A 23957-nucleotide genomic window follows, 5' to 3' on the forward strand; every position below is an offset into this window, starting at 1 on the left:
AGTTGCAGCGCGAAGCCGTAACTCAAAATGCCCGTCCCGACATATGTCCAGCACGAAAAGAATATCTGGATCGCAGCTGGGGACGGCGACTTGGAGCGAGTGAGGGTGAGTGTGCAGTCATAACTCGGTGACAGACGGTGTCACGCCTTCTAGGAACTCGTCGAGCAACACGGTGAGTGGTGTTGCTGACTCTTCAGACCATGTAGTCGTGCTCATACCTGCTGCAGCTCTATCGCCCAATGTGCCCGACGCAAATACGTATACGCCCATGTAAGACGGAGCTGTCAATCACACTTTTTTCACCTAAACTGAGCATGTTGGTGTCTAGGCATGCGGCAGCTTCATACGGACACCTGCATGTCCTGGAGTACTTGATATCACAAGGTCATTCTTCACCGGCATGAGGTCCCTTTGTCCACCGACATCTGTCATGTAGGTGGCGATGTGAACATCACAGACGAAGATGGAGACACGCCCCTTTATGCCGTCGAAAACGTCGAGACAGCGCGGTACCTGGTAGAACACGGTGCCGTCGTGGACCGCAGAAACGCAGATGGCGTCTCGGTAAGTGTCGTGTCTTCTCGTGGCGGTAGCTGTGTTGATGGCGAAGCAACAGCCCGCGGACTATCTCGCGGAAGACTTCCAGGAGGTCGCCGCGTATCTCGAGACGATCTCTCCGACTCGCACGGCCGATGCAGCACCGTCGCCTGCCCTGTCGCCTCCATCCCACCCTCAGCCGTCCCAACGCGCACAGGACCTGGCATCGGAAAGCCTGACGTCGTCCTTGATCCAGTCCGTGCAAGGCATCATGGAGCGCGCGGAGGCCGAGGGGCGGGACCCAGACGAGGAATTGCGCGAGGTGGTAGGGAGGACTGTGCTTCAGGGCGTCGTGACGGGGTATGGGATGGGTGCTGAGAGCAGCGATCGCACGGCGGAGCGCGAGGAGGGGCCTGGAGAGAATGGTGCGAAGAGATCGCGGACGGACACCGGGCCCAGTTAGGGGAGACCCTTCATTTGCCGAATGAAACACTCTGTACTTGTACCGTGTCCGGAGTACGACTCGGTCACAGCATGTTGCGCTGCAGCCGCAAGGACAGCGTCTGGTGGAGCACTGGATGAAAGCTGTGTTGATTCTGCATCTGGCAACGCCTAGCAATCATTATCCTTCACTGTGGACACCACCGACCAGTGGAATACCGCAAGGATGTGTCAATTCACAATTCTCGGGCCTCGTCCATGCTGCCGTCTTGATGCTGCTGACATGCCCAATATGTTGCGCATAGCCTTGCGCAAATCGCGTCGAGGTCCTGCTCTCATCCGCGCCCGTCCTTGCGACTCCGACCTGCTTTTCATCTGTGTCTCTGGCTTCCACCGTCATGCCCACGTTCACGAAGCACATCTCGCTCGCTGACCTCACGGAAGTCGCCTCGCGTATCGATCCTGCCGCGGAAACGCCGATCGTGCGGGCGACCGCAGAGGCACGCCTGAAAGAGTTTGAGACGATCTGCTGCCCGCTGACGACGGAGAAGTGGAAGACGCGATGGCAGGAGATGTGCTTGCTCCCTGCGGATGATATAGAGGACAAGGAGCCCTTGGAGAGGAGGGCAGAGGAGTGGCGGTCCAAGCCCGCTTTCATGCGGGACGAGGTGACCGTTACGCGGTTAGGTGGGCAAACTTGCCGTTCTCGACATACATGTCGCACTAAGTATGTGTTTTAAACAGATGAAGCGGAGAGTATTGTTGCTATGGTGTCCGATTGGCTCGAGCTTGATGCTATGGATGGTTGGGTCCGCCATGATTCTGAAGTTGTGCGTCTTTCATAATTGTGGGACTCAGTCTATAAGCGCAAGCTTCCCCAGCCAGTACGAGAAGTCGTATCGTCTTCTCTTTAGCTAGGAGAAGCCAAAAGTTGCACTCAGGACAGGTCTCCTCGCAAGGGGCACACGGCTCATCCTGCACTTTTCGTAGGCACTGCTGCAAGAGCTCGCATATGCTTCCTACCTCAATATCCAGACCGCTATTCTTCCGATACCTCGGCACAGATCACACATTGCGTCCTATGCTAGGGCCGTCAATGCATGTCTCAATGCCATCCCGTACATTCAGCTCTCTGTCAGGATACCAATCTACGATCCCATGATGCTGCATCTCAGTCCTACTTCTGCGAAACCTACTGCGTCCATATCATCACCTTCCGTGTTGTTCTCAGACGAGCCGTCAGTAGCAACATGGGAGATGTGGGACGCCATCCGAACGGTCTGCGACTATAACCCGCGGCTTACATTGAGTAGGGCGTTTCCCGCCATCGCACATAGTTTACTGACTAAGGGGGTCACAGCGCTTGACCTCACGCCTCCTCTGCCCTCTGTCCTGAGTGTTCTTAGTCAATGGTCCGCGGAACCCGTGCGCAACATCTTTCTACCCGTCACCACTTTCATTGCGAACGCAAAGGGCTATCCCGTGCTGCCCAAAGTTACACAATCATTTATTTGGGACATGATAAAGGTTAGTCTTCTCTTTAGTTTGGCGTGAAGACGGTTCACAAGACGATCACGCGCAGTTACAGCCTAATATCATTCTTTCTGGAACTGGCGCAAGACCCCACAGAACGGCGGGCGAAGGCGTCTATGCACAGTATATTCGGCACCTGGAGAAAACAAGCCCGTCCGTCCGCGCAGCACAGACGTCAGGTACCGTCGAGAATTTCGCGCAGGGCTATCAGGACTACCTACAGGCCCCTTTACAGGTCTGTCTTCTATCTTGCACTGACCATAACTTTCGCTCATACGCATATAGCCGCTTATGGACAACTTGCAAAGTGTCACGTATCAGACATTTGAGCAGGATCCTGTCAAATATGCGCAGTACGAGGAGGTGAGTTATGCTCGCTCGAAGATGAATACGCCCATAATGAACGAGTCAGGCTGTCTATACAGCTCTCATGGAGTGGCCGCAGATTGACAGAATGTGAGATATATTCCACACCCTTGCGAATTCTCTTCTAACTAGAGTCAAGTATCCTATGTGTTGCTGGTGCAGGGCGCGGTCCCCTTGTGGCAAGATGCCTAAACGCACTGAAGCGCGCCAATCGAGCTGGCTTCATATATGCCCTCGAAAAAAACCCAAATGCATACGTCACGTAAGTGCCTGTTGTAGGAACGATTATCACCATGTATAACTGAACAAGGATATGGAGTGAAGACTGCAACATCGCAAGCAGACAGAATGGGGCGATGATGTAGAGCTAGTGTTCGGTGACATGCGGACGTCACAACTGCCTGAGAAGGTAGACATTCTCGTCAGCGAGCTGTTGGGCTCGTTCGGCGACAACGAACTCAGTCCGGAATGTCTCGACGGTGCCATGCGCTTCCTGAAAGGTAAAAAAAATTAGGACAAGATCATTTGTGGATCGTCTGACTGGACCGGTACGCAGCTGACGGCGTGTCGATACCTGCATCATATACCGCGCATATTGCGCCCCTTTCGTCATCAAGGCTTTTCAATGAGACGCGCACGCTGAAGGATATCAAAGCAAGCGAGACGCCATATGTTGTGATGTTCCACGCGGTCAACATTCTCAGCGGCGAGGGCGGCGGTCTGAGTGGCAATTGTGGGCCCAAAATTCAGGAGTGTTGGGAATTTGAGCACCCAAGAAGGGATGCAGTGCTCGATGATCAAGGTGCTCACACAATAGCCGTCATTTGTTGCTCGGCTCAACATGAACTATTGATACAGGGCTTCCACCGACCAACACACACAATGCAAGATCTACCAAGCTGACGTTCCACATACCCCATGCCGGTATGCTGCATGGTCTGGCGGGCTACTTCGAGGCCGTCTTGTACGGCAACATTGGGTTGAGCATCCACCCCGAACGCATGCAGCACATCTCGAAGGACATGCTGAGCTGGTTCCCGCTCTTCTTCCCGTTTCATGTGCGTGCGGTGTGGCGTCATGCGTGTGGAAATGTCCTGACCACACCGGACAGGAACCGCTCTACCTGCCGAGCAACTCAGAGCTGCACGTCTCGATCTGGCGCCTGACGAACCAGCGGCAAGTCTGGTACGAATGGTACGCCGAGGCGTTCCTGCCGGTTCCAGGGACGACGTCGGTGCGCGCGAGCTCGGAAGAGAGCCGAGCACAGGGCGACAAGCGTGATTCGTGGCTGTCTGCGCGTTCGACGCCGCTCATGTCCCCGAGCCCGGTGGCGGACGCGATTGATATCCCGCCAATAGCGATAGATACAGCGATGGAGAGCGAAGGCGGCGCCAGTGGAAACGTCGGGCTGATTAAAATTGGGCAGACGACGCTGCACAACCCTCGCGGGCGAAGCAGCTGGATAGGCTTGTGACGAGACCAGCAAATACGCGCAAAGGATATGTAACGAAGGCCTGTACGTAAATTGCGGATTAGTACTCGCATGATCCCCCCCGCAAAGCTTCTGCGTCGCAACCGGAGGCAATCGCGGAGGAATGTGGGGTGCCATAAATAACGGGCCTGACGTGCCAAGGTATTCAAGCGGCGCTTAATTAGCCGCTAATGTGCGGAGGTTGACGCTACATAAGCGCCCCCTTCGTTCGCGTCTCTACCTCAACTTTTGTTGTTCCCGTCCAAAGGCTTGAGTATCACAAGACTACTTCCCGCTCATTGCAACAAGCACGTTCTTTTCGACGATACCCCGTACAAGATGAAGTTCACCACTACCTTCGCCGCCCTAGTGGCCCTCGTCCCCGCCCTCGCGAACGCGCTCACCATCAACACGATGTAGGTCATGATCATTTGACTTCGTTGAAATTCTTTTGACGTGCCGCGCAGTACTACTGGCATTACTGAATGTCGTGAGTATAGACCCCCTTCTGCCCAGGGCTGTTTTTGACGTCGTGCCCTTAGAGCCGGTCCTCTTTTCCTGGTCTGGGGGAACTGCACCCTACTACCTCACTCTCGTTCCCCAGACTGATACCAATGCTTCTCCGGTACGATACGCGCACCCTCATACATAGCTATTGTCTCACCGGAGTCGCATCGCGTCACTCTAGATCAAGAACTTTGGTGAGCAGCAAGGTACCTCCTACACCTGGAATGTCGACCTTGGACAGGGCACCAGCTTGTAAGTTTCATGTCGGATTGCAACCTGCCATGGCGGCTGACAATATGGTCTAGCACCTCTATCATCAAGGATAGCACTGGCGCGACTGCGTTCTCTGACCTAGAGACTGTCGTGGCTGGCACCAACAGCAGGTGAGTGGGAATCAGGTAGTCTGATTGATGTGATCCGCTCACACACGCTCCCAGCTGTGTGAACACTGCTGTCAACGAGGGTAGCTCTCAGACCGGGTCCGCACCTGCTGCCACTGGGCAAGTGCGATACTTTCGATAGCTTCACTTTAATGCTCATATGACACTACAGCAGCGGGTCTAGCACGACTGCTACTGGATCTAGTGCAGCCTCCAAGACTGCCTCTGGCACTAGTGCTTCGGCTTCCGCCACTGGTGCCAGGACTGGTGGTGCAGCGCGTACCTCCGCTGCGGGCGCCTTCGGTGTTGCGGCCGTGATGGGTCTCGTCGGCGCGGCGCTGTTCTAAACATACGCACGATGTCTTTCCTGTTACCCGGTATCCATTGTCCAGTAGCAGTTTGGCGGTTCGTTCGCACCTTATGAGGGCCACATATAGTCTTGTCAAATACCATGTCTCTGCATGCACCTACTAAGATGGCCTAGTCGAAAAACGTGCATCGCAGCCTGCAATGCGTGTCGGGCTCTTACGATGATGCGCCAGGGACGGCATTCTAGAATGCGATCACGTGATGGTCGCGTTGCGTGCCGGGGCCGGAAATCTGGCAGAGCAGCCGACATGATCTACTTTGGACACGCGAGCCGCCCTTTCTCGTTCTCCTCTCTTTCTTCAGTCTCCCTTCCGTCGTGCTCAGTGCCGACACGTCCTGCACGGGCTTGTTAAAAGCCGCCATATCTGTACCCACACCATTCATCTACAATCGTCGTTCACGCGACGAGCGTCTTCTTGATTAGCTGGCATGTCGGTCGCGCTCGAAGGGCCACTCGTGTCTATTCTACAGGATACTACTAACACGGCAGATGTCACCGAAGAACATACTATTCACAATGGAGATGCCCACCTGGCAGGAAAAGAGCTCTTTGTGCACGAGAGTGGCGTTGAACACGCCCCCAACGGTGTAGCAGCCGCCGAGGAAAAAGCAGAGGAGCATGAAAGCCTGGCGTCCCGATTCGCAGAGCAGATCGAAGCCATGGTCGAAGAAGTAAAGGAGCTGATCTCTGGTGAGGACCACGAGACGTCAGCTGAGCCCGAGGTACGTACGCTCAGCGTCATCAGCTGATGGCAGTACTCATGACCATGCGCGCTCCCCTTGCTTTGTATCATGATACAGGAGAGCGGCCCCGACGCTGAGGCAAGCCAGTCTGTCGAGGAGGCCGCTGAGGTGCTGGCAGACGAGTCCGCAGATGCTGCGGTCGTTGATGAGGCTATTGCCGCCGATGAGCACACGACTACAACTGTGAGCACATCTGTCAATGATTGGACGCGACGTTGACTGAACTGAGCAATCTGTTCACGTAGGAGGAACATGCTGAGCCTGTACTAGAACTTGAGGCTACATCAGAGGACGCTGTATCAGTGCACGTAGAAACTGAGACCTCCGAGGAGGCGCTCGCCGAGTCTGCAGACGTGCCGGCAGCTGACGCTGAGGAGCTCGTCGTCGCTGAAGAGGCCGCCATCGCTGAAGAGGCCGCCATCGCTGAAGAGGCCGCCATCGCTGAAGAGGCCGCCATCGCTGAAGAGGCCGCCATTGCTGAAGAGGCCGCCGAGTCCGAACCCGCCGAGGTCGCTACAGAGGCCGAATCGTTCGCTATTGATGAGGAACCATCAATCGAGGAGGCTGTTCTAGCTGCCGCCGCCGAAGAGTCTGTCCCCCTGGAACCCACTGCTGCGGAAGAGCCTGCCGAGATCGTGCTCGCTCCGGAGGAAGAGCTGGCTATCACTGAAGAAACAGCGCCGGAGGCGTTTGCCGCGGAAGTTGAGCCCTCGCCGGAGTCCGCAGCAGAGGAAGTCAGGGAGGTCGTCACAGAGTTTGTGGAGAGTATCCTTGAGGCCGTGGAAGAGGCGACGCCTGCTCCGGAAGAGGCTGCGCTGGCAGAGGAGCCCGAGATCGTCGAGGAGATCGCTGTGCTCGCAGAAGAGCCTACACCTGTCGAAGAGGTAGTGCTTGCAGGGGAGGCAGAGTTCGCAGAGGAACCCACGCCCGCAGAGGAATCTACAATTGCAGAGGAATCCACACTCGCGGAGGAATCTGTGCTCATAGAGAAATCCGCGCCCGCAGAGGCTGAAGCTGCGCCAGCCGATGAATCCGCGCCAGTCGAGGAAGCGGTGCTGCTCGAGGAAGATGCTGTCGAGCCTGTGTCAGTCGAGGAGCAGGTTGCTGAGACGATTCTTACTGACCAGCTGGCAATCGAGGCCGAGGAGGATGTCGTCCCTGTGGAGGAAGCCGTAGTCGAGGTGGAGGAGACTACCGTCGAGGTGGATGAACCTGCCGCCGAGGCCGAGGAATCTGTCGTCGAAGTCGAGGAATCTGTCGTCGAAGTCAAGGAACCTGTCATCGAGGAAACCACCATCGAGGCGGAGGCTATTGTCGCTGCGGAGGAAGCCGTCGTACCTGCCGAGGACGATACCGTTGCAGAGGAGACAGACGTAGCTGAGCCCCAACCCGTGGAAGAAGTCGACGAAGTCGTGACCGAGGCAGAGGTCGTGGTCGAAGAAGCGGCGCCTGTCGAAGAGGTTGTTACTCCAGAAGAGACTATAGTGGTTGAAGAGGCTGCCGTTGTCGAAGAAGCTCCTCTTGTTGAAGAGGCCATCCCCCTCGAAGAAGCTTCTCTTGCCGAAGAGGTTGCCGCCGTCGAAAAAACTGCCCTCCTCGAAGAAGTTGCCACTGTTGAGGAGGTTACCCCCAGCGAAGAGCATGTCGCCGTCGACGAGCCCGCACCCGTTGACTCTGCACCAGTAGAAGAGGAGGTTGCAGAAGTCTTGCTAGTCGAGGAGGATGCCTCCGCAGAAGACGTGCCGGTAGAAGAGGCTGCAGCCGATGCAGCACCTACAGATGAAATCCTCATCGCGGAGGAGCCCGCGCCAGCAGAGGAGAATGTAGTCGAGGAGGTGGTGTCAGAAGTAACGGCGGCCGTCGAGACTGCTTTTGAATTCGCTGCTGAAGCAATTGCGGGTATGACAGCCGAGGTCGAAGAAACCATCGTGGAACAGGACCCTCCCACCGAGGAAGCTGCGGAGGAGCCTGCCCCAGTGGAAGAGCCTACCCCTGTGGAGGAGCCTGCCTCCGTGGCTGAACCTAACACTGTGGAAGAATCTGTGTCTATCGAGGTGACGGCACATGCTGAAGAACCTGACCTTGTCGAAGAGGTTGCACCTGTCGAAGAGACCGAATCTGTCGAAGAGACCGCACCTGTTGAAGAGGCCGAGCCTGTAGAGGAAGCCGCGCCGGTGCCAGAGGCTGTCGTGGAAGAGGCTGCATCCTCGGAGGAAGTTACTGTTGCGGAGGAGTCCGCACCAGCAGAAGAGACCAAGGACGATGGGATTGTCTCAGAGGTGGTTGACGCGATCGAGACGGTCGTGGAGGTTGTCGCTATCGTGGAGGCTGTCTCGGAGATCGCAGCCGCGGTTGAAGACGTCCTCACGGAGCAGGAAACTCCGGCCGAGGAAGCTCCTGTCGTAGAGGAGGCTTCATCAATCGAGGTCGCTGCTGTCGAAACAGCATCTGCAGAGGAAACCGTCGTCGCTGTGGAAGCAGTGCAATCTGAGGAGGCAGCTGTCACAGAAGAGGCCGCTGAAGTCGAGGAGGCAGTCGTCGCAGAAGAGGCCATTGAGGTCGAGGGTCTCCCCGTCACGGAGGAGGCTGCCACAGTCGAGATAACCACCGTTTCCCAAGAACCCGATGCAGCGCAGGAGCAAACAGCGCCTGCTGTGGAGGCTGATGAAGTAGAGGCTGTGGTTGAGATTGCACCGCAAGATGAAGTCGTTCTTGAGGAGGAAGCTGCCCCTGAGGCAATCTTGGAACCCGAAACGGTCACAGAAGTTGTTGCGGAAGTAGTCGCCGAGGAACCTCCTTCGGAAGAGCCTACTGCTGTTGAGAGCGTCCCTGTTGAAGAAACAGTGGTCACTGAGGCAGTGCAGGAAGAAATCCCTGTTGAAGAACCTGCAGCACAGGATGTTACGGAAGACACCTTCGAAGTCCCGGCGGATGAGGAGACCGTTGACGTTATTGAGGCTACAATTGCCGAGCCTACTAAAGTATCTGTTCCCGAGCAAGAACCCTATGCGGAGACAGCGACCACAATCACCGATGCAATTCACGAGGCTGTAGCTGAAGTTGTGGTGCGTTGCCCGAGCCTTACTTCATGTAAGGCTTACCTTTACTGATGCGCCCCTGCAGGAAGTTGTTGTGGAAGCAATAGAAGCGAGTAACGAACCGGAAACAACAGCTATCCCAGAGCCGGAATCTGAGCCAGAAGTTGCTGAGGTAGCAGCTCCGGAGACAACAGACACAGCAGACGAAGTCACGGTCGAAGACCAAGCTCCTGAGGAAGGCCCTGTCGTGACCGAGACACATGTTGAAGAGACAGCTGCTCCCGATGAGATTATCGCTGAGCAGGAGGACCAAACCAACGTGGTTGCAACGGTATGTTTTACGTCAAGGTCATTCAATTTAGTCATTGAGTGTGTCATTTCAGCCCGGCGATGAAGAGGCTCCCACAGAACATGCAGAACAACACGTGGTTGAGCATGAGGTAGAGGCGCCTACGTCGAACGTTGTTGATGCAGAAGCTGAAGTCGCCGCCGAAATCGTTGTTGCTGAAGTGGCAGAGGCAGCAACAGAAGGTTCGGCAGAGATTGCGACATCTATCGAGCAGACGGAGGCCACTGAAGAAGGGAGTATCACCGACGATGCTCCTACTATTGCTATCACCGTTCCCGAGCCTCAGAGCGACGACGTTGAGATCACCACTGATGTTCCAATCGTGACACTTGACGCCGCCGAACGACCCAAATCGCCCTGGACTCCGTCATACAGTGTTATCATGCAGGGTCCCGGTGTGGGGGCTCCTGAAGCGGAGGATAGCGAGGAAATCGCGGAGCTGGAACAGCTCCCGCCTTCAGCCGATGAAACCGCTGTTGAGAGTGTCGTCATTACCGTCGAGGTTCCAGAGATCCACACGGAACCTGTCGCTGAAGAGCCTGCGACAACGCTATCAGAAGTCATTGCTGAGGCATGTGATTGATACCATGAAAAGGACCCAGATACTGACTCGCTTATAGACCACCGCGGAGAACCCCGCGGTCGACACACCAAAATCCTCTCCATGGGTTCCATCATATTCCGTCAGCTCTCAAGGTGCAAGCCCCCTGCACTCGCCGAATGTGGCGGCTATTGCCGAGGCTGAGCTTGAGCTTGTGGAGCCTCTTGAAGCTCAGGCAGCTGTCGAAGTCACAGAGACAATCAACGAGCAGGCACCAGAGGTGGAGCATATTGAAGAAGTCGAGGTTACCACGACGGATGTCGTCGAGGGAGTGCCAAGCATTGAGATTGTCGCAGAAGCTCCTTCGGAAGAGCCTACTGCCGAGCCATCAGTGGTGGTCACCGCCGAAGCCGATGCTACTGAGGTAGGGCTTCGAATTTGCTGTCGCCGGCTTGTTTGCTCATGATTGCGCAGATAGAGGAAGCAGTGCTCTCAGAAACATCTATCGTCTCTAATGCAGACGAACGGCCGAGGTCTCCCTGGATCCCTTCATATTCTGTCAACTCGCAAGGATCAACTCCCCTTCATACACCTCGCGTTACCGAGGACGTGGACGTGGAAGAATTGCAACCATTATCTTCGCCCGTGCCAGACAATGTCGAAGTGCCAGCCGAGGAACCATCACCTGAGACTATCGCGGTAGATACCGTGGAGGCGGAAATTCAAGAAGAAGCTGAGGTGATTACTAATGAGGTCGTGGAGAGTACTATTGTGATACCACAGGTCGTGTTGACGGCCGAGATCACTGAGGCCTCTTTGGAAGACGCTCCTCAGGTAACCATTGATGGCCTTCGGTTGACGATGTTGACAATGCTAACTCCTATCCCACTACATAGTCTATTCCCGTTCTGTCAGATGCTCCGGTTGAGATAGAGAGACCCAAGTCGCCCTGGACACCATCGTACTCTGTCATAAGACAGGGCACCACTCCCCTAGCTAGTCCGGTCGTTGGTGATGACAAAGAACTCGAAGAGATCGAGCAGTTACCACCTGCTGTCGAAGTTCAAGAGACTGTGATAACTGCGGAGCCCGAGACCGTCGACGAGCAGCCTACGGTCATTGTACAGCCTGCCGAACCATCCGTCGAGGTAATAGCACCCCGCTCCATTGTCTTCACTTTGCTTATGCCGCTGGCAGGAGATCGTGGAGGTGGTTGAAGAGAGGCCTGAGCGTCCTTGGACACCCTCGTATTCAGTGACTACCCAAGGTCCTGGAACGCCCAACGGGAAGACGCATGAGATTGAGGACACCGACGATGTTTTAGACAATGGCCCGCAAGTCTTTCCATCAAGCGAGGGTTCTGCACCCGATACCAGGAGCATTGCTACTAAGTAAGTGCTTGTGAAGCTACGCACTTGCGAATGATACTCATGCTTTTACAGGCCGAGCTTGGCTAGGTTGGCCACGGTGGACGAGCACGAGCAGATCAAGATTGACCTCGACGGTCAGTCTCTTGACACTTTGACTTCTCCCGTCACCGCGCGCGCACGACTCGAATCAACGACCTCTTCGCGGTTCTTCCCAGGTGGCTGGTTCTCTAGCGCACCCAAATCCGCAGAAGAAAACCGGATGTCCCTCGAGAATGCCGCGGGCGAGTTCTCGAGCCCGACGGGTATGAAAGACTCACCCGCACTGGAAGTGCCGACAAACACCCCCATCGACGGCGTTATCGACGAGAAGAAGAGAGGAAAGTGGTGCATCATTATGTGATACAGTGTTCCGGTGCATTATTTTGTGATACAGTGTATTCGTGCTTCAAGTTATTTCTAACGACTTTACGACCTGACGATGTTCTTATTTTCATACACACTACTCCTTCGCTTTTTTGCATATACCTTCTGTGAGATCTCATCTTCGCGGTTCTAGGATGCTATGCGCAGCTTTCGTCATTCAGCTGTATATTCCTGTTGATATAATCCATCGTCCCCAAAATGCTTGGTCCTTGTTGCGAGGCAGCAGTAACTGTTACGTTCGTGTATGAGAGTAGCTGTGGAAGAGTACCGCAGTCTACTGGCCGTCTAGATAAGAAGTTAGCGCTACCTATGTTTGATAGCTGTCCATTATGATGAATCGATATATAGGAGGTACAGATGATGTCACTCTTCTCGGTGATGTATCAATTCATCACTACATATGTCTGGACCGAGGGTGCGTCTTTGACACTCGACATTCGTGGGCCTTACCGCAAACGCGATAGTCTACTCGTGTTCATTCTCGGAGACTCTGTGGGCGACCAAATCCGTGCGTAACGGATCGAAATGTTTAATGTGAAACTCGTACTCCTTAGTCATGAGGCCCCAGGCTCTACACTCGTGGACAGTGAGCGTAGCGCACAACACACAGAGCTTCCCGCTCCGCGGCCTCGGACCGCTTTCCAGAGGCAGTCTATTTCGGACAGGAGCGTCTCGAATCGACAATGCGCCTGTAGCCAGACGAGGCAGAAATATTGCCGTATGCACTTACAGTACCTCAGCACAGAGCATCCCGCCCGGCGTGTGAGCGATCTGTCTAATAAGCCGCGCGCAGCCGGACACGGGGGCGCAGATGCAGACGTCCGAGAATGCGAGTGGAACTAGGAATGATTAGTGCGCGACAGTAAAGGCGTCTGTCTCGTCAGGCCACGAAGGTCAGCAAGACCTATGTCATAGATTGGCTGTCGGGGCACACTGGCCTATATTGGCTCCTAGCAGAGGCGGGAACGCCGAATGAAATACCCGCGGCTACATTACGCCGTCGGCGCGCCACCTGCATTGTCTAGTATTAGGAGCGCGTGAATGTCACCTCAAACGGGACACAACTCGCAGTCACTTAAATGCGTCGACTCACTTTGAAAAGATTCGATGTACTTCATGCAGAGGACTTACCTTGGGACCTTCATGGTACGACATAGACGTATCTTCTGATTGTGCACGGGCCTGTGGCTGTCTTGGTTCATGGCGGGTTTCCTCTTAACACTACCCAGCGTTCCGGCTCGCGCTCGTGAGCTTTTACTCTATTCAATTCTGGAGCCTTCACCTTGACAGATGCGGTGTTCCTGGCCGTTAACTCGAGACTAGCTTCATTCTATAGGCATAAATCGTAGGCTCGAGGTCTTGGTAACCGCTCTGAGTCAATGCACTGATGCGAAAACCGGAGCTATACTCACCTGTAAATAGCGTCCCAGCGCTGCCCCTCTAGTATTTAAGAGGTCGACTGAAGGACAGGCTGATACAGCAGCCATCCACAGCAGCTCTATTCGTCTTTCTACAACAGCGACCTCAGCACTTATTCACTATGAAGTTGACCACTCTGCTTACCAGTGCTCTCTGCCTGGTGCCTATCGTGTTGGCGGATACGTACAAGATTACATACAACCCCGTCTACGACAACGCAGACACTTCCCTCAACGACACGGCCTGCTCTAACGGCGTGAATGGCCTCATCACTAAGGGTAAGCACAATAATCTGTGTGTTTCGTACCACACGCTGATGCACAGCGACCATAGGGTACACCACCCTCGGATCCCTTCCCGATTTCCCTTACATCGGAGGATCCTTCGCGGTTCCGCGTGAGTTTCGTAAGACCCGCATGGATATTGGGAGGCTCATGACCTTGTGGACAGACTGGAACTCCACTGGTTGCGGAACATGCTGGGAGCTGAGCTATAACGGAACCAGCATCAACGTCGCCGCTGTCGACACGGCGGGAGTGGGCTTCGACATATCGCTCGACGCTTACAATGTCCTCACAGACGGGCAAGGTGTAGCGGCCGGCTTTGTCTTCGCCACTGTTGCCGAGGTGGACGCGTCGGTTTGCGGATTGTAATTTAGTTCGTACCATTCGAGGTCTGAGGACGAGCAAGTTGCCAAGTGGTATGTCTGTGTGGCGAGCAGAATTGAACTTTGGACTATGGAGATGTAGGAATAGTAGTAGGAGAGCATTTTATCGAAGTTGAGATTGTGCATAGGAGTTTCAATGCAGTTGTGAGATATATCGCGGCTCCGTCAGACCGCCAGCATTAGTATAGTATGTTTGACGGCTGTGCATGATGACAATTCAACGTTTAGGGGGGACAGATGGCTTACCGAACAGTCGGCAGCGACTGCCTGATTGATCCAGGAGCCAAAATCGTTGATCGGACTGCGAGCATCCCGAGACATTCCGCCGGATCCTGTTTGGCGTCTGCCGACTGCCCGATAGGCGCAGTACGAGGCTTCTCGAGATGTCCCCTCTTGCTTGGATCTTTGAAGGAAAGCAGGGACCATAGCCTGCTTTACAGTGAGCAAGAGGTTGAATACAAGGCCTGGGGAAAGCATTGCAGTCCGGAATGCTGGAAGGTCAGCAGACGTCCGGGAATGCGAGCGGAACTAGGAATGGTTAGTGCGCGACAGTAAAGGCGTCTGTCTCGTCAGGCCCAAAGGTCAGCAAGACCTATGTCAGGGCTTGGCTGTCGGGGCACACTGACCTATATTGGCTCCTAGCAGAGGCGGGAACGCCGAATGAAATACCTGCGGCTACATTATGCCGTCGGCGCGCCACACGCAACGTTCTAGGACTGGGAGCGCGTCAACATCACCTCAAATGGGACACCACTCGCAGTCGCTTGAATGCATCGACTCACTTTTGAAAGCCTCGATGTACTTCATGTGAAGTACTTGTCCTGTAACCTTGATGGCACGAGATATCTGCTGAGCGGTGTACGCGAGCCTGTGGCTGTCTTGGACCATGGCGGGTTTCCTCTCAACACTACCCAGTGTTCCGGCTCGCGCTCGTGAGCCTTTACTCTAATCAATTATGGAGCCTTCACCTTGACAGATGCGGTGTGCCTGGCCGTGAACTTGAGACTAGTTTCATCATACTGGCATGAATCGGAGCTATACTCACCTGTGAACAGCGTCCTAGCGCTGCCCCTCTAGTATTTAAGAGGGCGGGTGAAGAGCAGAGTGATACAGCAGCCATCCACAGCAGCTCTATTCGTCTTCCTGCAACAGCAACCTCAGCACTTACTCACTATGAAATTGACCACGCTGCTTACCGGTTCCCTCTGTCTGGTGCCTGTCGTATTGGCGGATACGTACAAGATTACATATAATACCTTTTATGACAACGCAGACACTTCCCTCAACGACACCGCCTGCTCTAACGGTGCAAATGGCCTCATCACTAGGGGCAAGCGCAATAGTCTATGCGTTCCATACCACGATGCTGATGCACAACGACCATAGGGTACACCACGCTGGGATCCCTGCCCATTTTCCCTTATATCGGAGGGTCCTTCGCGGTTCCGCGTAAGTTGTGTAGGCATCACATGGATATTGGGAGGCTCACGATCTTGTCCACAGACTGGAACTCCACTGGTTGCGGAACATGCTGGCACCTGAGCTACAACGGAATCAGCATCGACGTCACTGCTGTCGACACGGCGGGGGTGGGCTTCGACATATCACTCGACGCTTTCAATTTCTTCACACAAGGGCAAGGTGAAGCGGCCGGCTTCGTCTTCGCCAATGCCACTCAGGTGGATGCATCGCTTTGCGGTTTATAATTTGGACTGTATCATTCGAGGTCCGAGGATGAGCAAGTTGCCAAGTGATATGTCTGTGTGGCGAGCTGGACTGGACTTTGGACTATGGGAATGTAGGAATAGTAAAACAGCACTTCATCGAAGTTCAGAAGTATTGTGCATGGGAGTTTCAATGCAGCTGTGAGATATATCGCGGCTCCGTCAGACCGCCAGCTTTAGCATAGTATGTTTAACGGCTGTACCAAGGCTGTACATGATGATAATTCAACATTTAGGAGGGACGGATGGCTTACCGAACAGTCGGCAGCGCCTGCCTGATTGATCCAGGAGCCAAAATTGTTGATCGGATTGCGAGCATCCCGAGCCATTCCGTTGAATTCTGATTGGCGTCTACCGACTGCCCGGGACAGTGTAAGTGTGATCGTGCTCACTCAACTACCAGCTGTGCCCACGCCGCCTTTGCCAACAGAAATAAGCTCGGAGTCAAGATTGGACCACCCGGAAAAGTGCCTGGGCAGTGAGACGGCGCTAACAACTTGGCGCCAGAGCTTTCACTCTCCGTTTGCTACTCTAGCTGGCTAGGTCCATGTTCCATCTCATTCGGCTCAAGCAGCTGCAGATACTGGAGAACGCTCTGCTGCAGGAGAGAGGACAAGCGATCTCTCATGGCCTATCGGCGCACCCCGTAATCTCCTGACATTCCTCTGGCGTTATCGCCTGCAGTGGACGACGCACTGTGCGAATTGCTGGCCATGATCACAAACACTCTGAGTCTTCCTGAAGGCTTCATTGACTTCGACGATGACTCTCTAGAGCTCTCCGTCGGGCTTGACCCCTCTTATGGCGTAAGAATATAGAAAAGTCATTCGACGTTCGACACGGTACACTGTGTGGGTCCTGCGAGCATCATGCGGGAGTTTAGACCAGACGCATGGAGGACCGCGTGATGGAGGGGGAAAATGACAAGAGTGTTCATAGCCAGAAGATTCTTCCACATGCGAGCATCAATGCAACGAGGCAGACCGACATCTGGCGGCGAACAAAGTCCAAGCTGCACAAGCGGCCCTCGTCCATATCAGGCACCTTAATCTGTACAGCAAGTCGATCGCGAAGGCACACATCGGGTTCGGATGGCAAGATTCGTGTCATCGTGACTGTTGGGTCTGGGTACATGGGCTCCAGAACAGGGCCGATTGAACGAAATGAAGCATGGAAGGTATGGCGACCCTCGTAGAAGACTAATATATATGTTCTTAGTGGACCGCGTACCACAGTGGTTCCGAGCGCGATCACGGGTGAAGTGCAAGGAGCATGGACAGCACGCGCTGGCAGCGAGGTCGACACTCGGGCGGAAGCACGAATTGAAGAAGAGGATATTTGGTACGTCTTCAGTAGCTTTGCATGTAGTCGAATAGAAATGGATCACACATGATGGGTCAGGATGATTGCCACAAGGACATAGCAGGCCCCAAATTGATGGCCAACTCTCGGGCCCGTCCGCGCTAGGGACCGATCTGAGATCGTCCTGAGACCACCTGCCTGCGGTGTGGCATGATCTTCCATGCAATGAATGAATAACCTGACATGCGTAGTCACTGAGCCCCAATTCCCCTCTTGTGGCTTATGGTCATTTGACAGTATGGAACCGTCTATAGCTTCCTTTTTCACGTATGAATTGTTTCGTAGTACCTATGCGATGTTTCCGTGCTATTCCGTGCTATTTCGTTTCGTATAAAATTCATTCCAGGTCCATAGCAGTATATAAGGCAGGCCGTTGTCCCTTAGCTCTTCGGGCTTCCTCACTCATCAATCGACAAGTAAGTCCCGCATACTCCTTTCCACCTCTACACCGTTTGCTCACTGCCGCACACTGTGTGGTAAGTCGGATAGATAATCGAGTCCATATGGCTTCCAGCACACCTCTCGACCAGACGCTTCAGCAAATATTCGAGCGCAATGACCAATGGGCGCGTGAAATCGAGACCGCTATACCAGACTTCTTTCCGAACAGCGCCAATGAACAGCAACGACCCAAGGTGCGTTTTACGAAGTGTGTGCATGGGACGCTGCGACGCATCCGATCACTGGCGTGGCATGTCGTGCCAAGTCTCCATTGTGCCAGCGATGCTCCGGAATTACGACGGAAAGCGTGCCGTGCTCACGGTGCCAGCCAGAGATAACCCTGCACTACCCTAGGCTTAGCGGATCCACTCATATTTTTGTCATCCGCAGGTCCTCTGGATCGGATGTTCGGACTCGCGTGTCCCTGAATCAGTGGTCACGGCGTCCAAGCCGGGCGAGATATTCGTGCACCGCAACATCGCCAAGTATGTATCCTGGCCTCTGCTAAGCGCATCGACTCACGCATCAAACCACAGCCAGTTCCGTTCCGAAGATCTCGACGCGCAGGCGGCCCTCCAATTCGCAATTGGTACCCTCGGCGTCACACACATCGTTGTCGCAGGGCACACAAGGTGCGGGGGCACCCTTACGGCATATCTCAAAGGCCTGAATGGCCGCTCACCGGAAACACCCCTCGACCGCTGGCTCGCGCCGCTGGTTGAGCTCGCGAGGGAAAAGGCCACAAGCTTGGAGGTAGAAGAGTTCACGGAGCTGAATGTGAGAGTGCAGGTGGATCATCTTGTCGAATCAGAGACGATCAAAGCGGCATGGGCCAGTGGCACAAATGTTCAAGTGCACGGTTGGATCTACGACCTGGAGACGGGGAGGCTGCGCGACCTGGGAATCACCCATACGAAGGATCGATGAAACAAATAATACGTTCTCGAAGCTATGAGAATGCTGAGATATTGACGTTAGTAGTTTAGCGTTCAATTCACGGCAAACCTTTTCAAGTATCTAGTCTCGATCACGCCTTGAGAATATGTTCGATGTGTAGTACATGGATGTAGATGTATTGAGACTGCATGAAAAAGGCATACATAAACAGAATTTGGATGCCAGGAACACTGAAGTAGGCGAACAGAGTTCACGCCCCACCATCTATAGGCTGTACTACGAAACGCTCAGCGGCGGTCGACGGCTAGAGCGCGGCAACGGCATCTCTTCTCGAAACAGTGTTGAAGCGCAGTACACCTTTGCGGCTAGCTCCGGTGGCACGACGGGACTGGGAAGTTCACTTCCTGTACAGCTGTGGAATGTTATCACAGCTGACTGTCCCTCAGGCGGCCTGAAACCCGCCAGAGAGATGTTAGCCCAACCGCAAGTCCGATGTCATCTTCCTGCAAAATACGCCAAACCATCAATGCAATGTCTGTATGGAGGGATCGAGAACTCAGGCTTGGAGTTTGATAGTTTAGTTGCGTTCAATCTGAGTGAACACTGTAGGGCGACTAGGTGCGCAATACGATGACCCGTAGAGAGAGGATCGAGCATATGATGCGAAACTCACACTCCCTAGTTACGAGGGCATGCGCTTGTGGACAGTGATCTCAGCGTACAGCATGCACAGCATATTGAACTATGGTTTCGGGTCGCTCTCTACGGAAGCCCAATGCGGCCAGGGATGTGTCGAACCGTGTGCCGATTAAAGCGTCTGTGGCCAGACAAATATTGCTACAGGAACTGACAGTATCTCAGCACAGAGCATCTCGACCAGCGTGTGACCAATCTGTCTAGTGGTTCATGGGCAGCCGGACATGCGGCGCAGACGCAAAGGTCGAGAATGTGAGTGGGACTAGGAAGCGCATAACAGGAACGACATGTGTCTCATCAGAGGTCAGTAAGGCCTATTTCAGGACGTCGCTGTCGAAGCACACCGACCTATATTTGCTTTTACCTGGGGTTGAAACGCCAAATGAAATAGCTGCGGCTACATTATGCTATCAGCGATGCGCCACTTACAGTGTTTAGGACTCGGAGCGCCTGAAATGGACAAATCGAATAAAGTTCCACAGTAGTTGCCGATCTGACCCGTTGCCACTTGAACGCCACACGCAGTCGCTTGCATGCATAGAAACATTCTGAGGAGACTCGATATATTTGTGAAGAATTTGCCTTGGGACCTTCATGACACGACATATCCTCTGAGGAGTGTGTGCGGGCCTCTAGCTGTCCTGGTTCATGGCGAGTTTCCTCTCAACACTGCTCAGTGTTTTGGACTCGCGCTCGTGGGCCTCTACTCTTTTCAAATATAGAGCCTTCGCCCTGACAGATGCTATGTTCATAGCTGTTGACTGGAGACGAGTTTCATACTATGGTAATACATCATAGGTCTGGGGCCTTGGTAATCGCTCTGAGTCAACGTACCTACGTGAGAATGACCGGACCTATACTCACCTATAAACAGCGTCCAGGCACTGCCCTTCTAACATATAAAAGGACGACTGAAGGACAAGTTGAAACGGCACCCATCCACAACAACTCTGTTCGTTGTCCTGCAGCAGCAACCTCAGCAATTACTCACTATGAAGTTGACCACTCTACTTACTAGTGCCCTCTATCTGGTGCCTGTCGTGTTGGCGCAGCAGTACAATATCACATATAACGCTTTCTACAATGACGGGGACTCTTCCCTCAGCTTCACCGCTTGCTCTCGACTGATTCCTAGTATGCATGTTAATTTATGCATTCCGTACCATACGCTGACACGCACCGACCTTAGCTGATCCTGTCCTCGCTTCCTTCCATGATTTCCCTTACATTGGGGGAACCTCCGCGATCACGAGTAGGTTTTGTGGGATTCGCGTGGATTTATGAGGCTCATGATCTTTTGAACAGGCGAGAACACCACTGCTTGCGGGACATGCTGGCAGCTGGACTACAATGGAAACAGCATTTACATCACCGCAGTCGACACAGCGGAAGCGGGCTTCTTCAACCTGACGCATTACGCCTTCGAGAAGCTCACAGACGGGCAAACGGGCGACTACGTCTCCGCCATTGCTACCGAGGTGGATTCGTCGCATTGCGGTTTTTGTCCCGGTGTGTATCATTCAAGCTCCGAGTATGAGCAAGTTTTCTGAATGACGTGTCTGTGTGGCGAGCAGGGACGGACTGTGGACGATAAGAGTAGTAGAACAGCGTTTCGCCGAAACCGCCGGGGATAATTTTATGCGATTTGTTAATGTAGCTGTATTCGGCAGTGACGCCTATATTTTGAAGAACTGGTCTCGTACTGAGAGATTACCCAGAGCAAAACGCCGTGAGCAAGGTTGCTTACGGAGGCTGAGAGACGCTCCGAGCAAACACAGCATGCCTAGGTCATCGCAATTAGCTTAAAATCCCCGCAAGCACTCTCAGTCACTATACATTCTCATGGAGAGAAGGAAGATAATGAAATAAACACCTCAGTTAGTGACCTACAGAGGGTCATTGAAATCATCTGTCCATGAATGTCTGAATCAATGTCCTAGAACAATTTAACTCAGACTCACTATAAGAGCTTCCACAAGATCAAGTGACACAAGGCTGCACATTGCGCATGTGCACGGGCGGCATCATCTGATGGATTGCAACGCAACATTGCTCGGTCGCGGTTGAGCATCGAGAAATACTGTCGATATCCCATCTAAGATCACTTCTGATGTGGGTATAATTGATATTTATTGAGGGCGATAAATGTACTCACAAGCGGATATGCGCATCACCTCATACCGCCATAATGGAAGGTGTATCTTCCCACGTGTGTCTCCTAAAGAATAAGCGTGGTACCGTGGCATACATCCACTAGTTTATGGTATTTCGGAGAGTCAGCTATGCTGTCGGCTTTCTTTAATCCCAGTGTTATGTCCGCTTGAGGGTGTTGCCCTATGCTGGATAATACACGCGTTTTGATGCCGGCTTGGATTGATACAGTGCTTCAACGGGTGCTCTTCCCAAATGGATCCATTGACGAAAAGGACAATGATCACATTGAATTCCACAACGTCGAGTGTGCAAGAACCACAACAAAATCTACAGATAATACCTGTCACCTGCGGCGCAATCAGAAACAGTAGATACTGCGAAGGCGATATTGGTTACTGACCAATTTGACCCATTCCAGGCTCCACTACCCATACCTTACGACCTTCCGCGGCGGTCTGACCATCATCATCTTCGACACCCTCCAGCCAGGTCTCTCGTAGACTACTGTCGACGGCGCCGGATACGATTCTCACCTGAGGAAACGCACGCTGCAAAACGGTAATTCCGCCGCAGCGTGCGACGAGGAAAGTGATGAAGATTATGTGATCTTGGGGCACGCCATGATCGAGTAGTACACGAATTGCCATGAATGCTGCAGCTCCCGTGCCGATCTATGATACAGACAGTGAGGATGACGTTACTCGAGTCGGGTGACAACGACATACCTGAGCATCTAGCAGAAAGACCCAGCTTTGCTCCGCGAGGTGTCGATGGCGAAGACAGATCGGAAGTTGCAGATGCAAAAGAATCTGCTCGCCCGTCGCGGCCTCAGACTGAATGAGAAGTGAACCAATCGGGATGGCGTTGACAACCCGTCGCAGACCACGCTCCAGGGGTCCACCTCTGCAATGACATCGTGAGTCCTCAAACATACCAGAACACCAGGAGACTTACGATCGAACTATTGATACACCGCATACATACTGCAGACCGATTTCATCAGTCGTGGAAGCCATCAATAGACACTGAACGATTTACCTCAGCATCCAATTCCTTGCCATGATAAGCTACCTCGCAAGGCGTCACCACCGTTTTCTGGCGATACGGAAGTAATTCCATGGCCTTTTCGACGAGTAGGGTAGAGAGCCTGTCCACGAAGAAAATAAAGTCCCCTCTACGCGTTGAGTTATCCCTGAGGATAGTGAACATGCCCTGCATCACAAATTAGCCAAATGAGATGGAAAACTGCGAGAGACCCGCGTTACCTTCAGTTGTGGTGTCTGCGGTAGAAGTGTTAGATTGAGGTATTCCTTCGTTGGATCCGGGTTGAGGGCTTCTGGTGTCAAATCGCGCGGTACGGCGCCAGCGAGACGCTGCCTGAGACGCGTGGCACGTTCGTCCAATTGTCGACGAATATGTGTGGAAATGATGTCAATAGCGATACTGTTGTCGGACCCAGGGACAATCTAGACAAATTCAGGAAGCGAAAGCGGATTGTAAACTGAGGGGAACGCTCACAATATTGGCATGTCGTGCGGTTGGGAGTACGAAGTTGTCATATGAGGGCTTGACAAACCTCAAATATCTGCGCTCGCGGGCCATGAGCACATCCATGGCGGGAATTTTCTCGAGACGTACTGCTCAAGGATACCTTCGACACTTCTGCCTCTTTCGTGCACATCCCGTCTGATACGACGAGCCAGCATCAAATCTGAATCACATTGCACGAAAATCTGTTCGATGTCATTTCTCTGAGCTGGGTTCGTGCAACAATGCAGGAGTATACCCACCTTCAGATCATACAACGCTCTTAAGGCTGGGTCGTGTAGAGCCATGATTCCTTCCGCTGAGTAAAGGGGTTTGGTTACTGTCTATCTATCGGTGGACGCTGGCATTCTGACTTATGATGATGGCAGCTCCGTAAAGGTATTTCGTCTCATCTAGCCGTTGATGGGTTTTGAAGGAGTAGACGGGTATGTTAGTTTGCCGGCATGCCTTGAGATCTGCCAGACACTAGAAAGCGGCAAACGGGGGATAGGACCTTGCAAGCTCAAGTACACTTCGCATCCCATGGATAGTGAGATTCAAGTCACACGTACAGATGCGAACAGAGGCATATCAATGGCATCTGCATTGAAGGGACTTGGTTAGTCGGGACAATGCTCTATCAGGCAGATAAACTACCTGGGTGGTCAAAATCAAACCGACTTGCATAAGCCAGCTCAATCTCTTCTGGTGTATGCTGCTTGTAAAAACTGTCCTATCGTGACAATGAGCTGTATTCCTTTGGGCGATGGCACGTGGTCTGACTTGTGAGAGAATAATGACAGTCGGTATAGAACCAAGCGACTGGACGATCCGACGAGCTACATGTGTCTGTGCCAGCGTTCAAAAGTCGTGTACAATTGTTTGATAATTTTTTTACCTTTCCACTAGCGGATCCTCCTACGAATTGCCTAACATAGCATCAGCTAGCCCGACATGGACACACGTTTGCGCACCGGCGATTCCAATCACGAATGCGTCCG

At 53.4% G+C, this 23957-nt stretch overlaps 9 protein-coding genes across 9 annotated transcripts; 8 read left to right on the plus strand and 1 right to left on the minus strand.

Annotated features, from left to right (window-relative positions):
• Positions 1-27: 27 nt before the first annotated feature.
• On the plus strand, positions 28-1000 carry POSPLADRAFT_1151818 (hypothetical protein; the record flags this gene model as incomplete). Its single annotated transcript, XM_024486585.1, has 5 exons — positions 28-109; positions 207-270; positions 329-384; positions 437-564; positions 617-1000. The coding sequence occupies 5 exons, from the start codon at positions 28-30 to the stop codon at positions 998-1000; spliced, it is 714 nt and encodes a 237-aa protein (XP_024335575.1).
• A 376-nt stretch (positions 1001-1376) lies between these two features.
• POSPLADRAFT_1184474 (hypothetical protein) lies at positions 1377-4432 on the plus strand (the record flags this gene model as incomplete). Its single annotated transcript, XM_024489083.1, has 12 exons — positions 1377-1665; positions 1723-1808; positions 1969-2287; positions 2339-2505; positions 2561-2746; positions 2797-2874; positions 2924-2967; positions 3017-3139; positions 3202-3377; positions 3434-3679; positions 3736-3935; positions 3989-4432. 12 exons carry the CDS (start codon positions 1377-1379, stop codon positions 4349-4351), a joined length of 2277 nt encoding a protein of 758 aa, XP_024335576.1. The 3' UTR covers positions 4352-4432.
• A 255-nt stretch (positions 4433-4687) lies between these two features.
• On the plus strand, positions 4688-5377 carry POSPLADRAFT_1151495 (hypothetical protein; the record flags this gene model as incomplete). The annotated part of the gene is made up of 5 exons (XM_024486542.1): positions 4688-4764; positions 4865-4973; positions 5037-5107; positions 5161-5238; positions 5293-5377. 5 exons carry the CDS (start codon positions 4688-4690, stop codon positions 5375-5377), a joined length of 420 nt encoding a protein of 139 aa, XP_024335577.1.
• Positions 5378-6033: 656 nt separating this feature from the next.
• Positions 6034-12268, plus strand: POSPLADRAFT_1075724 (hypothetical protein; the record flags this gene model as incomplete). The annotated part of the gene is made up of 10 exons (XM_024482845.1): positions 6034-6327; positions 6406-6531; positions 6594-9413; positions 9472-9717; positions 9770-10294; positions 10356-10700; positions 10751-11110; positions 11173-11424; positions 11474-11667; positions 11719-12268. 10 exons carry the CDS (start codon positions 6034-6036, stop codon positions 12044-12046), a joined length of 5490 nt encoding a protein of 1829 aa, XP_024335578.1. The 3' UTR covers positions 12047-12268.
• A 1289-nt stretch (positions 12269-13557) lies between these two features.
• Positions 13558-14336, plus strand: POSPLADRAFT_1173039 (hypothetical protein). The gene is made up of 3 exons (XM_024488210.1): positions 13558-13766; positions 13822-13884; positions 13939-14336. The coding sequence occupies exons 1-3, from the start codon at positions 13610-13612 to the stop codon at positions 14139-14141; spliced, it is 423 nt and encodes a 140-aa protein (XP_024335579.1). The 5' UTR covers positions 13558-13609; the 3' UTR covers positions 14142-14336.
• A 938-nt stretch (positions 14337-15274) lies between these two features.
• Positions 15275-15981, plus strand: POSPLADRAFT_1173041 (hypothetical protein). The gene is made up of 3 exons (XM_024488211.1): positions 15275-15485; positions 15542-15604; positions 15659-15981. Exons 1-3 carry the CDS (start codon positions 15329-15331, stop codon positions 15859-15861), a joined length of 423 nt encoding a protein of 140 aa, XP_024335580.1. The 5' UTR covers positions 15275-15328; the 3' UTR covers positions 15862-15981.
• A 1763-nt stretch (positions 15982-17744) lies between these two features.
• On the plus strand, positions 17745-18609 carry POSPLADRAFT_1152015 (hypothetical protein; the record flags this gene model as incomplete). Its single annotated transcript, XM_024486609.1, has 3 exons — positions 17745-17876; positions 18073-18167; positions 18219-18609. 3 exons carry the CDS (start codon positions 17745-17747, stop codon positions 18607-18609), a joined length of 618 nt encoding a protein of 205 aa, XP_024335581.1.
• A 1658-nt stretch (positions 18610-20267) lies between these two features.
• POSPLADRAFT_1059885 (hypothetical protein) lies at positions 20268-20825 on the plus strand (the record flags this gene model as incomplete). Its single annotated transcript, XM_024481199.1, has 3 exons — positions 20268-20409; positions 20465-20527; positions 20581-20825. The coding sequence occupies 3 exons, from the start codon at positions 20268-20270 to the stop codon at positions 20823-20825; spliced, it is 450 nt and encodes a 149-aa protein (XP_024335582.1).
• An 884-nt stretch (positions 20826-21709) lies between these two features.
• POSPLADRAFT_1151309 (hypothetical protein) lies at positions 21710-23043 on the minus strand (the record flags this gene model as incomplete). Its single annotated transcript, XM_024486519.1, has 7 exons — positions 21710-21756; positions 21830-22100; positions 22155-22332; positions 22384-22412; positions 22468-22641; positions 22695-22895; positions 22948-23043. 7 exons carry the CDS (start codon positions 23041-23043, stop codon positions 21710-21712), a joined length of 996 nt encoding a protein of 331 aa, XP_024335583.1.
• Positions 23044-23957: the final 914 nt, after the last annotated feature.

The sequence above is a fragment of the Postia placenta genome (assembly GCF_002117355.1).
Source record: "Postia placenta MAD-698-R-SB12 unplaced genomic scaffold POSPLAscaffold_13, whole genome shotgun sequence".
Classification (NCBI taxonomy): domain Eukaryota; kingdom Fungi; phylum Basidiomycota; class Agaricomycetes; order Polyporales; family Adustoporiaceae; genus Rhodonia; species Rhodonia placenta.

Coding starts and splice junctions, on each gene's coding strand:
- POSPLADRAFT_1173039 (XM_024488210.1), top strand. CDS start 13,610: ATGAAGTTGACCACTCTGCTTACCAGTGCTCTCTGCCTGGTGCCTATC. Junction 13,767..13,821: donor GAATGGCCTCATCACTAAGG/GTAAGCACAATA, acceptor CAGCGACCATAG/GGTACACCACCCTCGGATCC. Junction 13,885..13,938: donor AGGATCCTTCGCGGTTCCGC/GTGAGTTTCGTA, acceptor CCTTGTGGACAG/ACTGGAACTCCACTGGTTGC.
- POSPLADRAFT_1173041 (XM_024488211.1), top strand. CDS start 15,329: ATGAAATTGACCACGCTGCTTACCGGTTCCCTCTGTCTGGTGCCTGTC. Junction 15,486..15,541: donor AAATGGCCTCATCACTAGGG/GCAAGCGCAATA, acceptor CAACGACCATAG/GGTACACCACGCTGGGATCC. Junction 15,605..15,658: donor AGGGTCCTTCGCGGTTCCGC/GTAAGTTGTGTA, acceptor TCTTGTCCACAG/ACTGGAACTCCACTGGTTGC.